We start from the raw sequence: 14388 nt of genomic DNA, 5'->3' as shown, positions 1-14388 counted from the left end.
CCATACACATTTTAAAAAAGGAGAAATTCAGCAGCTCCCACCAGACCTCAAATGCCTTGTCCCACCCCAATGTGCTGCTGCTGCCAGCACAGGGCCACTGCCTCAAAGCACACAGCCCACGCACCAGCTTTGTGGCTTTTCATTTAAAATAAGAGGCTTATCCACAAGAAAATGAGGGGAAAAAAATTAAAAAATTTAAAGAAAAACCAAAAATGAAGGCAGGTTTGGCCATGGCTGTCCCCAGCCTGAATCAGTCGTGCTGCTGACAGGAGGGTTGGGGACACGGCCAGGAGATGCAGCACTGGCAGTGACAAACTCCAGAGGGACGGACAGGGACAGCCACACTTCCACATCCCTCGTGTAGTGTTACTACAGGCAAAGAAATCCCCTCCAATGCAGCTGCCCACCCTCCCTGGCTCATGGAGCGCTGCTGCCCGAAGGTTGGGGTGAGCTGGGTGCTGGGAGCTGTGCTGGGCAGGCACAGGGACCCCTCTGTCCCCACACTCCCTGCAGATGCTTCTGGCTCCAACACCACCAAAGTTCCCCTTTCAGGGCCATCTTCCTGCCCCTCCCTCACTCTGTCTCCTTGGACTGCTTGGCTCGTTGCTTGCGGAGCTTAACGAAGGCCTGTGCTTCTTTGTCCCTTTTCCTGGACTCCAGCAGCTGCAGGATCTCATCTGCAAGAGGAGAGAGGAGAGGGCAGTGATGGTGGGAGATGCTCCCCACAGCCCCCTCCCCGCTCTGCAGGGGCTGTGGCACCACGTACCCGAGGGCTTGGGGTGCATGAGGGGCAGCCGGGTCTGGGGCACCCGTCCCATGTCAGCCTCATCCTCGTCGGTGTCAAGGCCGGGCAGGCGACACAGGGGGAAGAAGGCTTCACCCTCCAGGTCGTTGGAGCCCAGCACATCGTAGTCAAACACGGTCAGCAGCAGACAGGCCCCCTCCTGCCGGCACTTCTCGGAGGGGATCAAGCTGCAGGGCCACGGGAGGCAGGGGATCATCCCATCCCATCCCTCGGGCCCTGCTGTGCTCCACGGGCAGCCACAGCCCCACAGTGAACCAAACCCCTCAGGGCCCAGGGCCCCAGCACAGCCCCGCAGTGACCCAAACTCCTCAGGGCCCCAGCACAGCCCCGCACTGGCCCAAACCCCTCAGGGCCCCAGCACAGCCCCGCACCCTCCCCGGTGTGAGGGGGACCCCCGCCCTGCACACGGCAGCCCCATGGCAGAGGCTCCCCAGCCTGAGGGGATGTGGGGACGGGGCCCGGTGGGTGGCAGCCACTACGTACAAGTCGAAGGCCTCGTCGAAGAGGGGGTGCAGCTCATTCCTCTTGCACTGGGTGGTCCGAGCCACCACCTCGGGGAACTCGTGCCGGGGCTCCAGGGTGAGCTGCACGAAGGGGTCGCTGGAGCCTGGTGGGGTGCAGACATCAGCCCCCTCCCCTGGCCCCTCTGCCCCGGCATGAACCCAACCAGGGGGCTTGGACCCGCTGTGGAGGCTGCAGGGGGGCTCAGGGCACGCTCACCGCAACCCCCAGCCCAGCCCGGGCTCCTGGAGGGTGCGGGAGCATCCCCAAGCCTGCCCGCGCAGCGACCGGCTGGGCTGGCTGCAGGAGCAGTGACCTCTCCTGGAGAGCTCCCCGAACGACAGGCGGACCCGGAGAAGGTCGCTGCTCACCCGGAGTACATTTTTATCTGCGACTGCTTTGCATAATGAAGACAAGCCGCCTGCCCTGGCTGCTGGCTTGTGCCACAAGCAGTGGGACGTGGGCACTGTGTCCTGCTTGGGCCTGCCTGCCACATCCCACTGAACCACCCAGAACCAGTGCTATAACCCTCCTTTTCCCGCAAATCCACCTCTTTGGATAAAAAAGCAAATCAAGACAGAGTCCAAGCATTACCAGCATCTCTCCTGACTGGGGCATAGTAGGGACCAAGGACAGGGGACCTGGGGCTGCCCTGCCTACCCACACTCACCGTTGGAGTCCAGCGGGATGAGGTTGGTGGCGTTGAGCACTTCCACGTGGAGTTTCTGCTCTGAAGGCCGGTACAGAGCTTTGATGGTCACGGCCCCATACTTCTCTGAGCTTGTGTCCAGCTGGGCAGTGGGGCACAAGGATAAGGACACTGTCCTTCATCCCCATCATGGAGGGGATGCACAGGGTTGGGCAGAGGCTCATCAGGAATTTTGGGGAATCCTCTGGGATGCATTGAGCCCCCTCCTGCTCAATGCTGTGGCAAAACCTGCCCCAACAGCCCAGGACTGGGAAATTCCACGTTTCCACAGGCAGGGCCTGTGAGCAAGGGTGGGATGTGGGAAGGGGCTGGGAGCAGTATCCAGAATCCTACCTGCTGCTGGATCCTGTTGCTGAAGTATTTCTGGATGAGTTTGCGGCTGGTGGTGGAGCAGAGAGCCAGGTGAGCCTCCAGCGTCTGTGGGGAGGGGCAGAGGTGATGGTCAAGCACATGGACAGGTCCACAGCCCGGGGACATCCTCCCTGGAATCCCTTCCTCCCACAGGAACCCACAGGACCCCCATCCCCATCTCCATACCCTGAAGGCTTCACTGTGGAGGGTCTCCAGTGGCAGCCCGCAGCCCTCGGCGTGGAAGCACCGCTCCAGGCTCTGGGGACAAGGATGCTGTCAGCCACCAAACAAACCCCTGTCCTTGGCAGGGACCCCCTGCTTCCCCTTGGTACCTTCAGGGCACAGAACAGCCTCTGGCAGTGCTGGACCGAGGGCACCTGCGGCCCCCGAGCTGCTGAGAGCACAGACAGGGTGTGGTGCCACAGGAGAGTGAGGAGGCTGCAGGGGAGAGGGAGGCTGTGAGCAGGATCCAGGGGCTGGGCTGGAGGGATGGCCTTCAGCTGAAGGGCTCTGCAAAGCCCCAGAAAGAAGTGCCTCATCCTGCCAGCACTGAAGTGAGATGGCCCCAAGCCCCATGGAGCTGAGGGGATGCTCCTGCCCAAGGGATGGTGACTCTGGTGGCCTCTGCCACAGCGCATCCCAAGTGCCCTGGTCACCTTTTGAAGTTCTCCTGGACCAGATGCTCATTGAGGTACTGCAGCTCCGACTCCAGGAACTTCATGAGCGGGATGATGGACTGCAGTGAGAGGAGAGGGCATTGGGGAGGGCAGGGGGGCATCCAGCAGGGCACAGCAGGCCAGGGAGGATCCCAGAGGGGCTCCTTCCCACACAGGCAGGCTGTGCCTGGTGTGGTCCTGCTGCTGACATGGGCATCAAGCAAAGCCTGTGGAGCTCTGGGCCCCATCACTGGTGTGTCCTGTGCCCCAGGCACAGGGAGCAGTGATGGACAGTGACAGAGGCACCCGCCAAGCAAGCAAAGGCTATCCATGGCTGCCCAAAATGATGGTCCAGGAGGGGCTGGACCAGATACCTACATCCTCAGGCTTCTGGGTGTCACTGGAAGATGAGAGCTCCTGGATGTGTCTGGCAATGCCCTTTTCCAGCTGCCAGGGAGAAATGCAGGAAGAGACTTGGAGACTTTGTCCTCTGCACCAGCCTCCCCATGCCCAGCTCCACTTTGTCTCCATCCCAGGAGCATTATGGGTTTCAGGACACCTTGGGTGAAACTGCTCTGGGCCAGGTGAGGGCCAAGGGGGCATCAGTGGCAGGTGGTCACCTTGGTAGCCAGGGCTTGCACCACGTCCCGGACCTCATGGTCCAGGCAGGCCACGGTGCTGTCGAGCTGGTTGTGCAGAGCATTCTGGATCTGCTGGGGCTCGATGATGCCCCTCGTGCGCTGCTCCAGCTGGGCCCAGGCCAGCTGGGAGGGCAGCTTCAGCATCAGCAGCCGCAGCTGCTCGATGTTGTTCACCACGATGCAGAGCTGGGAGAGGTGGGTCTGCTTCAGGGTCCACACCCCCTGGAGCATCCCACATCCCCATCCCCAAGGCAATCTCCATCATTATTCCCATTCCCATCCCACATCCCCATCCCCAAGGCAATCTCCATCATTATTCCCATTCCCATCCCACATCCCCATCCCCAAGGCAATCTCCATCATTATTCCCACTCCCATCCCACATCCCCATCCCCAAGGCAATCTCCATCATTATTCTCACTCCCATCTCCATCACCATCTCCAATCTCATTTTCATCCTCACCTGTGTCCCCATCCCCATCCTGCTCCCCCTGCTCACATAATTTCCCTCCTGATTTTCCAGGATCATGGCTTTTGATGGCCAACTGGTCCCTGTGGAACCCAAACTGAGGATGTCAGTTGGGTTCTCAGCAGCTCAGCTCACTCTTTGTCCAGACACCAGGGCCAAATCCTACCCTTCCTGAAGCAACCAGGACAGGTTCCAATACCAACCTTGTTGGCGGCCTCACCCTCATTCTGCTCACTCAGGGACAGAGCCTCAGCCCTCTCCTTGATGAGCTTGCAGTACATCAGGGAGATCTTGCACATGTCCTGCAGGACAGAGAGGAAAGCAGCAGGACTGAGCCAGGCAACAAGAGGACCACTGTGGGCTCAGGGAACACCATCACAGGGGGTACTGGCTCCTTCAAGTGCAGGAGGAGGAAACTCCAGGTGCTGGTGCCCAGCTGTACAAACCTCCAGGAGATTGACCATGATCATGAAGGCTTTCTCAGGGTCCGGCCACTTGAGCTGCTGCCAGGTTGTCATTATCTGGGCGTAGCAGGTGGACAGGTCAACAGTGGATGTGCTGTGCTTGTGGTACCCATAAGGCTTCAGCTGAGGGGCAGAGAAGGCAAACACAGCTTAAACAGAGAGATGCCATCCCAGAAAGAAGAGCTGCTCCTTCACTTCGGGGCTCCCTGGCCCATCATCAGTTCCTTACATCCCAATGTCATCACACAACCACTTTGGAGAGTAGAGGAGATGAGGATGGATGGAGCAGCACGAGCTCCCTGCTTCCCTCCATACATCCCCCCAGTGCTGCTGGACCCCACTAAGAGCAGCCATGGCTGCCTTCCCTCCCCTCTTCAGAGAGGCTGGAACCAAAGGGGATTCTCACAGCATGGCCCAAATGCAGGGTCCTCAGATCACAAGGGCTGCCAGGGAGCAGCGAGGGAAGGGACACAGGGACATTGTGTGGGGCCAGAGTGGGTGGGATCAGCTGGCCCAGGGGACCACATACTTTGTTATGCATTTGGCAGAGGAACCAGGCTGCTCCTGGGCTGCCGGAGGCACCTGTGGTGGTGTCAGTGCTGTGAGCCAGGCCCAGCAGCAGGGCATGGAGGGCAGCTGCAGTGTCCCAAAGGGAAGAGGGAGATTTCTCCTCCCCACCTTACCTGGTCCATCTGGATGGCTCTCTGGGCCCTCTCCAGTGTGGTGGTGTAGGCCTTCTGCAGCCACAAGGGCAATGCTTCCTCAAACCACTGGTGGAAGTTGCTCAGAGCCAGAGGTCCATCACTGTGGAGGAAGGCATCAGTTCTCCAACCACACAGCAGCAGCATGGGACCATCACCCCTCCTGCTCTCACACCAACCCCAGCCAGGGATCAGCCCCAAACCCTCTGGTGATGCTCCCATTGACACCAGACACCAATAGCCTGCTCTGCCTGCTGTGCAATTAGTGATGAAGGATCCAGAGATTGTCTCAGATGCTGCTGGATCCCTCCCTCTGGCATCTTTCCCATCTCAGGGCTGGATACCTGCTAGGGAGGGAGTCCTTCATCTGATAGAGCTCCTGCAGTTTCCTGTAGAGATCAAAGAGGCTCTCGGCCGTGGGTCTGGACATGCTGCTGTCAACCTTGTGCAGCTGCTCCTGGACATGCTCTGCCACCTGGATGGAAGCAAGGCCGGGGGGACACTGTGAGGCCCGGCCAGGAAGGCTCCTTCTGGAGTGAGGGTCAGCTCAGGGGATTCCTCTTCCTTTTGGGTGGCATTTCAGGAGATTTGTTGGGTCAAACAGTCCCCATAGTCACTCTATGGGCACAGAGGGAGAGTTTCTCTTGCTCCCCTTCCAAGCTTGCAACAAGCAGCTGCCACCTAAAGGGTGACTAAAAACCTCAGCCTGGCTTTAGACCTTAGTCCCCCGAGGGCAGAGCAGCCCGGGCTTGCTCACCAGGCTCTCCAGCTCCAGGTAGGCAATGGAGAAGATATTCAACTTCAGGTTGCTGCAAGAGAGAAATGTGGATTCAGGAGCCTGCCCGCCCCAGCCCAGCAAAGCCAGGCCAGCAAACCCTCCCAGGACATGCCCTGGGTGAGGCCAGCACAGCCCTAAGGGGCAGAGGTGGGACCAAAGACCCCACCTGTGGAGCCCAAGGGCCAAGGAATGAGGCACCAAAGTGCCCTGCCACTCTTGATTCCAGGGAAGGTGGATGGGGGTGAGATCAAGCACTGAAACCTACGTGCTGAACAATTTATTCCAGATCTTTTGGCACTGTTTGAGATCTTCTATCACCTCCAGAAGGAGCTTGGACAAGGCTTTGCTATTCTCCTCTATGCTCTGCAAAGGGAAGAACAGCTTGTTTTGAATGCTCAGACATTCTGAGGTGACTTTATCACGTCGGAGAGACAGAGATGGGAGCTGACCTTCACCATGGGCTTGAGGTGCTGCTTCTGCATGTGGAACCACTCCGTGGTGCCTGACTGCAAGAGAGGAGTCCTGGTGGGATGGCAGGGAAGCAGGAGGAGCAAAGCCAGCTCTGTCACCCCCTTCACTCTCCCTGTCCCCTGGGTGAGGGGAGATCCTGTGGTGGGAACCACGGGCTGGGGCCACCAGGTTGAAGGGGCAGGTATTTCCCATGCCATGGTGATCCATGTGGATTTGCTGAGGTGTGGGCATTGGGCAGGGGGTGGAAGGAAAGGGAGACCCACAGGGTCCCACCCTGCAGGGGTTGGGGGCAGGGGCTGAGACCCCCAGTACCTTCAGAGCTGTGGAGACCATCTGGGGCAGGTCAGGGCTGGGCGTGCACAGCTCACGGAAAGCTTTGGTTTTGCACATCTGGACAAGGACCCTGCAAAGTGAGAACCTGGAGTGAAACCCAGCCCCTGCCATGAGAAACGAGCACCTCTCCCCTCAGAGACCCTTCCCAAAGAGCCTTCCCCTCCCAGCAACATCCCCACAGGGAGCCCAGGGATGAGGGATGAGCGATGAGGGATGAGGGATGGCACAGGACAAGTGTCACAGCAGCCTAGACAGGGGAGAAAAGGCTCACACTGAGTTTTGCCAAGCTCAGGGATTTGTCCTGAGCCACAGGACCCCATGTGCAGCTGGCAGCAGTGACCCACTCACCGGAGCAGGGACTGGAGCCTCTCCGTGGACCTCGGGACAGAGAGGGGGAAAATGATGCGGAACCTACGGATGAGGGAGACCCCGTAGGTCAGCAGGGACTGGAAGGACTCGGCCAGCTCTGCCTTCTGGGGACAAGAAAGTAAACATGCATCGTCCTCCTCAGTCACAGGCAGATGCTGGCAGGACCACAGAGGAGGGAGCTGCTGCTCCCATTCCTTCCCAGCCTCCTCCAGGGATGGGAAAAAAACCCTGATGTCTCTGGTAGCTTCTCCCTGGAGGGACTGAACTGAGCTTTGTGCTTAAACCTCAATGCTATGCATGGAAAATTCAGTGTCTCAGCAGGGAGCAGGGATGCTCTGGGAAAACAGGCTGGGAGCAGCAGAAATTGGGTCATATTTAAGTTTTGCAGGGGGTTGTGATTGACCTGATGGCAGGGATGGGGGAGGGGGATGTCAGTGCAAAGGGTAAGGGGCTCTCCACAGAGAGGGGGAACAAACCACTGGGAATGCCCTCCAGACACCCTGGCACCCCTGACCCCCAGTCTCCTGCCCCTCATGAAACAGGGGGATTGAAACAGCCCCAGGGCCTCTGGGAGGAGAGGCTCAGGGCTGGGTGCCTGGGGCACTTTTAGGGGTTCCTGGGAGGAGAGGCTCAGGGCTGGGTGCCTGGGGCACTTTTAGGGGTTCCTGGGAGGAGAGGCTCAGGGCTGGGTGCCTGGGGCACTTTTAGGGGTTCCTGGGAGGAGAGGCTCAGGGCTGGGTGCCTGGTCTCCCTGATCTCTGCCCTCACCTGCTCTGGCCTCAGGCGCTCCTGCACCCAGCGGTACTCGATGCTGGTGATCTGGTGGAGGAGGCAGCTGCTGTTGAACTCCAGGCTCTGGTAGAGTTTGCTGTAGGCCAGCCACTGCCTGGGGAGGAGAGAGGGCTGGGCTGAGCCCCCAGGGGCTGGGGAACACCCAGGAACCAGCCACAGTCACAGCTGGGGGCACAGGGGGCACCCAGGGAGTAACACCTGAGCTCAGGGGACAGACCAGCTGTGGTCAGAGGGTCCCAGCAAGGCCCCAGGTGCTGTCCTGTGGTGCTCTGGGTGTGGGGTACTCACGCCATGTCCTGGTGGAAGTCAGAGAGGTCCTTCTGTGTGGCGTGCAGGTACAGCACGGTGCTGGCGTGGCTGCTCAGCTCCCCATCCCAGGAGGTGCTGCCAGCCTGCCAGGAGGGAAAGGGGGAGGAATGCATCCTGGAGCAAGACAGGATGAGGAGGAGGAGGACAGGCACCATGGGGGGTGTATTTGCAGGAGTGGGAGCCCCAGAAAGGTGCCAGGCATCATTCCCACCACACAATGAGTTGGGGTGTGGGCTGCAAAGGAAGGCCTCCCCAGCCCAGCTGCTGGAGGGCTGCTTCTGGTGCTGGTGGCAGCCCTGGCAGTACCTGGTGCTGGAGGATCTCATGGGACACCAGCTGCTGCAGCAGGTGGCGGTGGACGGTGTAGCTCGGCTGTGTCCGGCTGCTGGTGGTGGCTCTCTGCAAAGGGACAAGGCAGAGAGAACCATCACCAGGGATGCTGCCACCCTGGGGACAGAGGGCCCAAAAGGCAGGGCTGGAGAGCCAAGGGCTGTGGGTGCACCAGGAGCAGGGTCCCAGTGCTGGCATTGAGCTCAGGGCAGGGTCCAGCAGCCTGCAGACCCTGTGCTGGCACCTGTGGCCCCCAGACAAGCCCCAGGGGACAGGCAGCTGTCCCATCCTGCCAAGCCAATGGAAAGGACCTTTCCACATCCCATCCCACCTTCTTGTGCGTCAGTAGGAACTGCAGGTGACAGTGTCCCCGCTCGGGATAGGTCTCTGTCCGTGGCTCCAGCTGGTACCACTGGTCATTCCAGCAGTGCAGGTCCTGCAGGCACAGAGGGATAAGGGGGAAGCCCTGGGCAGCCTTCCCAGGAGAAGGATCTCGTTCAGAGACCAGGGGATCTTCATCCCACTGCGTTCATGGGACAGGAAGATTCAGAATTGGATTAAAACCACAGGATGTGCAGTGACTGTGTTGGAAGTACTGTGGCACAGGGAGGGACCTGACATCAGTCTGTGGCTCTGAGACAGGATCCTGGGTGTGGCACAGGGCTGGGATCCCGCCCGGATCCTGCCTAGATCCTGCCCGGACCCCGGGAGGTTTCACCGGGGAAAGTCCTGGGGAGTTCCTCGGAGGAGGGGAGGCACGCGGGGCTCACCTTCAGGCGAACGACCACGTTCCCCAGGAAATCGTCCTGCCCTTTGTCTTTTCGAGCATCTTTAAAGATCCTGAAAGGCACAAACAGCCGAGGGGGTGGGAAGGTGCCTGCAGCCGTGCCCCGGCCGTGTGACACAGACCTGCCGCCCTCCTCCCTCCCTCCTTCCAAGGGCGATTTTTAAACCCAGCAGGCAAATAAGCATTTTCCACCCCTCTTCCTCAGCAGCCTTGGGGCCACACCAGCACCAACCTTTTGAGGCCGTGCAGGTCCGTCAGCTCCCCCAGCTTGTGCCGCATCGACTCCACCACGTCCGAGTCCCTGCGAGGGCGGGAGGCAAAACCCACGGCGGGGAGAGGGGAAATGCAGGGGATGGAAAAACAGAGCAGGGAATTGCAGTGACGGTGGAGAGGGAAAGCACAGGAGCAGGGAAATGTTAGGGTTGGGGCCACCCCCAAACCCAGCCCAAATCTGCCAGCACGTGGGTCTCCATAAGTTAAAGCAGGTCTTAGGACCAGCCCTGCCTGGGCACAGCCAGCCTGGCTTTCCCTGCTGGCACAGGTCACATCCTGCACTGAGCACTGCTCCAGGGAGAGTGATGGGAAAGGGGTTCCCAGCTGGCTTCAGGAGGCAGCACCCCCTCGGGCAGGGGCCTGGGCTCACGGGGATGCTGTCACTCACCACATGTCCAGGTGGAAGCTGGCTGTCTCCACATCCTTAAACTCCCTGCAAGGCACCAGGGGATGCTGTTATTCCAGTAAGACAAGAGTGAACCCCCATCCCCAGCCAAGAGCCCTGGCCATGCCCTGCACCCCCCCCAGAGAGCAGAGCCAAGGGGTGGGGGTGGATTACAGGATGAAGGTCTCGTTCCACACTGGGCTGAGGGTCTGGTTTATGACTTGGGTGCGATGGATTTGGTCTTCAGGGATGAGGTCTTTGACCACAGCCTTCATCCTCCTCTTGTGGTCAGGGTGGGCTGGCTCCTGGCTCCTGGCCTCGATGCCCAGCAGGCAGTATGGGTCACTGAGCCCTGCAGGGGCAGAGCTCTGGGAATTCCCTTCGGGAGCAGCAGCTGCCCCTCTTCCCACAGGACAACCCCCCTCCACTTACCACTGACATCTTTACCCAAAATTCCCTTGGCTTCCTTCACAGTGGCTTTCAGGCAGTAAATGGGGCTCTGGAAAAATGAATAAACAGATATTAATGTGCAGGGTCACCAAGCCTGAGAGGAAGGATCAACCCTGCATGGAAGGATGGGGCTGGAGCAGGACCTTGCCATCAGCTCCCACCCAAGCAGTGACAACCCCAGGGCACCCCAAATCCCCACCACAGGGTCTCAGAGGCACTGCAGCCCCTCAGCAGCACCCCAGCTGCACACTGGGGACACTGTACCTCCAGCTCCATGACCTGCTGCATGATGACACCGTGCTCCTCTGCGTCCATGCCAAAAGCCTGTGTGGATATTGGGGCTGGTGATGGATTCTGCTCCGTTAACAGGGGCTGGAGAGCAGCCAGGGGCTTCCCTTTGCTCCCTGGGAGCCAGCAGCAGCCCAAGGGGAGAGGAGAGTGGCTGAGTCCAGCAGAAAGGCTGGGGACCAGCTGAAAGCTCTTGAGGGAGAGCCTTCTTCCCACCATCCCCAGCCTAAGATAAACACTTCTCCCCAGGGCTAATATTTCCCAGCCACAGGATGCTCCCAGCCCTCCAGCTGGATGCTGCTGCTACATCTTTCATGGTGCTTGTTAAAAGCTCCTTCTGAGTGACCCTCATGATTACTGGCTCCAAACAACCAGAGAGAAATTGTGTGTGGTGGGGGTCAGGGCAAGTTCTGCAAGGTGGGATGGGGCACTCCACATCCTGGCCCCTGGAGGCTCCAGCCCAAGCTCCTGGCACATAGAAAGCCCAACCTTATTCAACATTAATATTCTCAAGTTTGCAAGTAAAAGTTTGTTATTCAGCCTCCTGAGAATGTTGTGGTCTCCTGTGAACCACCAGAGTAAATCAAAGTCTCTTTAAACACTCACTATGTGAGCTTGGGGCATAACAGACCCCTACCATGCCCTGTAGCTGGGAGGATGGACAAGTCAGGGTACAGGTTTTGGGGACCCTGTCAGGAAGGGGATGCACCTTCTGCACGTAGGAGTAGAGCTCCTGGGAGTCCCCGACGTGCTGCTGCTCGGGCTTGCCCAGGCGGTGCCGGATGGTGTAGAGAACCTCCTCATAGAGCAGGGCCAGCTGTGGGGACAATGCTGACACCTCACGTGGGGACAGCCAGCAGGGATCCCCCAGGAGCAGCAGGATTTCCATGCATCCCCCAGGAGCAGCAGGATTTCCTCCTCAAGCTCCGTGCCAGGCCCTGCCGCCCCCTGCATCCACCTGCTGTCCCTGGGGAGCTGAGCCACGTCCCCAAGCCCCTGCAGCACTGCCACCCCCTCCAGTGCCACCAAGGGACACCACAGTGGGGCCACACTCTTACCTCCTCCTTGGAGAAGCGGTGGGACAGATCCATCTGGGGAGAGAAGAGGAGCAGAGAGGTTTCCCATCAAGGGCATGGTTTGAGGAGGAAGTCGTGGCCGGACAGGGCAGGGCAGCCAGGCTGGGGTGGCATCACCCACAACACATGAGGATGGGATGTCCCAAAGGATGCTGTGACACCCCATGGCTGAGGGACAATGTCCCCCATCACCCACCAGCAGGGCAGCACAGGGGGCTTCACCCCCAAGTCCCATTAATTGAGGAGGGGGCTGTGAGGGTGGCAGCACCAGCTTGGGGTGACCCCCAGGAGGCTTTAAAAGCCAACAACCCACCTGTCACCCCAGAGCCACTCACTCCAGCAGCACCAGGCTGGAGAGCAGAGCAGCTGAGGGACAGGGCAGGGGCCAGAGCACAGTGAGGAGCTCCAGGCTGGCCAAGGAGATGCCAGAAGCCACCAGGATTTGGTGCACTGCTACAAATCTCTGACAGCTGCAAGGGAGCACTGCTCATCCCCCACGTGAAGGATGCCCAGGACAGCTCTGACTGTCCAAACAGGAATGAAATCTGAGTGGTGACAGTGCCAGAGGAAGGGAACTGGTGTCCCTGTGCCATCTGTCACGGGTCCTGGCACTGGAACCTCTGGGAGTACAAGGGGATGACACCAAAAAATGCAACAGAAGTCTTTAAAATGAGTTTGGGCTTTTCTGGGCTGAGGGGGGTTTGCAGAGCATGGTCCCAGCACCTGCTCATGCAGGGCTGTGGGGATGGATGGATGGATGGATGGATGGATGGATGGATGGATGGATGGATGGATGAATGGATGGATGGATGGATGGACGGACAAATCCTACCTGTGGGTCAGCCCAGGCCCCAAAGTGACCTTAGGAGCCCCTAACAGAAAAAAATAAACCAACCCTGAGCTTGAACATTAACATTTGCTTATGGCAAATCTAGGGCTGGCATAATCCCCCAGCCATCTGGACTGAATTCAACCCTTCCAGCACCAGCAAGTTTAACCCTTGAGCTGCTTCTCTCCCACCTGCCTCCACATCCCTCCTTCTACCCAGTGGTGGCTGCTGGGGGCTCTGGTGGCTCAGCAGCCCCCTGTGAAAGGGTCCTGTTGCACTCAGGAGGTCCCAGCCTGGTTCCATGCACCTTCTGCTGCTGCTGGCACTGTCCTGCCTGTGCCAGGGCATGGGGGCATGGCCCCATCCCAAACCTTTCAGCATCCCCACGGTCAGTGCTGCCCCATTGCAAGGTCACAAGCACAGAGGGGACAGAAAAAGGACTTTATTTCTCTGCTGCTGTTATATATTATCAGCAAGACACAAGCATCTGCTCCTTGCCCAGCAGTGGGGTAGCCCAGGAGGGCAGGGGGAAGAATCCCTGCTGGTTTTGGGGCAGCTCCCTGCTGTTCCATTCTGCCCAGACACGGTGGCTGCAGGATCTGCTCCGTGGTGTGCAGATCCCACATGTGCACATGGGACTGGCTAAGCTAAAGCTGAGCTGAGCCACCAGGATGTGTTTACTGCTGCTAATCCTCATGCCGAGAGCCCAGCTCAAATCCAGTGGTGTTGCTTAAATCCAGGTCTGGATCCAACCCCCAGCATCAGCCCAGCCCAGCAGCTGCAGCAGTGGGGAGGCAGCAGGGACAGGGGCACCCAGGAGGGGAGACAAGTCCCTGAGAGGGGGACAGTCCCAGGACAGACCATCCCAGGAGCCCAGCGTGGGGCATTGTGCCCTCGTGCTCCCAGCAGCACCGGGCAGAGCTCTGGCTCCCATCTCACCAGGACAGACACACAGACAGGGGACCCACAGGGAGCTTGGTCATTTTGGGATGGCCTGGAGCAGGGCGTGGGGGCAGCTGTGGCAGCACAGCCCAGAGGGGCTCAGAGGGACCCTCAGTGGGGGCACAGAGCTGCAGCTGACCCTGTACTCACCCTGGGGTGCCCATTTACCTGGGTAGGTGCCCCCCTCTCTCCGTCACACCCAGGCCCTGGTCCCTTTTCCTTCTCTTTTCCCCCATTCCCCTTTTACAGCCTCAGCACCCAGCGTTGTCCCCAAGGCCCCCTGGGCACAGCCACCCTGACCTGCCTGCTGCCATCACCCCTCAAACACCTCCCCATCATCCCCTGAGCTCCAATCCACCTACCTCGGGGCTCTCCTCCCCGGGGAGGCTCCCCGGGGGGCTCTGGCCAGCAGGATCCATCTGGGGCAGGCTGAGCGTGGGGCCGGGCTGCAGTTCTGCCTGCAGCTCGCTGCTCCGAGGAGGAAACCACAGCCCTTATCAGAGCGTGGCCATTTTAACTGAGCGGAAACGAGCTCGGGGCTCCTCGCTGAGCTCCCCGGGACACCGGCGCCCCCCCTGGCCCTGCTCCCCAGCACCCCAACACTGCTCCCCAGCACCTCCTGGCCCTGCTCCCCAGCACCCCAACACTGCTCCTCAGCACCCCTGGCCCTGCTCCCCAG

General features: G+C 59.6%; 1 protein-coding gene across 1 annotated transcript; it reads right to left on the bottom strand.

Moving 5' to 3' along the window:
- Positions 1-9: 9 nt before the first annotated feature.
- UNC13D (unc-13 homolog D) lies at positions 10-14128 on the bottom strand. The gene is made up of 32 exons (XM_066565672.1): positions 14072-14128; positions 11921-11953; positions 11572-11679; positions 10839-10898; positions 10557-10623; positions 10299-10476; positions 10128-10172; positions 9699-9767; positions 9450-9519; positions 9011-9115; positions 8656-8748; positions 8329-8432; positions 8017-8134; positions 7228-7352; positions 6859-6949; positions 6525-6581; positions 6341-6438; positions 6055-6106; positions 5642-5772; positions 5280-5400; positions 4579-4719; positions 4336-4434; positions 3643-3849; positions 3401-3469; positions 3023-3102; positions 2699-2804; positions 2553-2624; positions 2349-2432; positions 1977-2097; positions 1289-1412; positions 767-972; positions 10-677 (listed from the first exon to the last, which is right to left on the bottom strand). The coding sequence occupies exons 1-32, from the start codon at positions 14126-14128 to the stop codon at positions 574-576; spliced, it is 3195 nt and encodes a 1064-aa protein (XP_066421769.1). The 3' UTR covers positions 10-573.
- Between the last annotated feature and the right edge of the window lie 260 nt (positions 14129-14388).

This window comes from Molothrus aeneus, chromosome 25 (genome assembly GCF_037042795.1).
Source record: "Molothrus aeneus isolate 106 chromosome 25, BPBGC_Maene_1.0, whole genome shotgun sequence".
Taxonomy (NCBI): Eukaryota; Metazoa; Chordata; class Aves; order Passeriformes; family Icteridae; genus Molothrus; species Molothrus aeneus.
The sequence above is the reverse complement of the archived record's forward strand: the minus strand, read 5'-3'. Positions and strand labels throughout refer to the sequence as shown.

Coding starts and splice junctions, on each gene's coding strand:
- UNC13D (XM_066565672.1), bottom strand. CDS start 14,128: ATGGATCCTGCTGGCCAGAGCCCCCCGGGGAGCCTCCCCGGGGAGGAG. Junction 10,899..11,571: donor TCTACTCCTACGTGCAGAAG/GTGCATCCCCTT, acceptor ATATCCACACAG/GCTTTTGGCATGGACGCAGA. Junction 4,720..5,279: donor GAGCCATCCAGATGGACCAG/GTAAGGTGGGGA, acceptor TCTGCCCCTCAG/CTGAAGCCTTATGGGTACCA.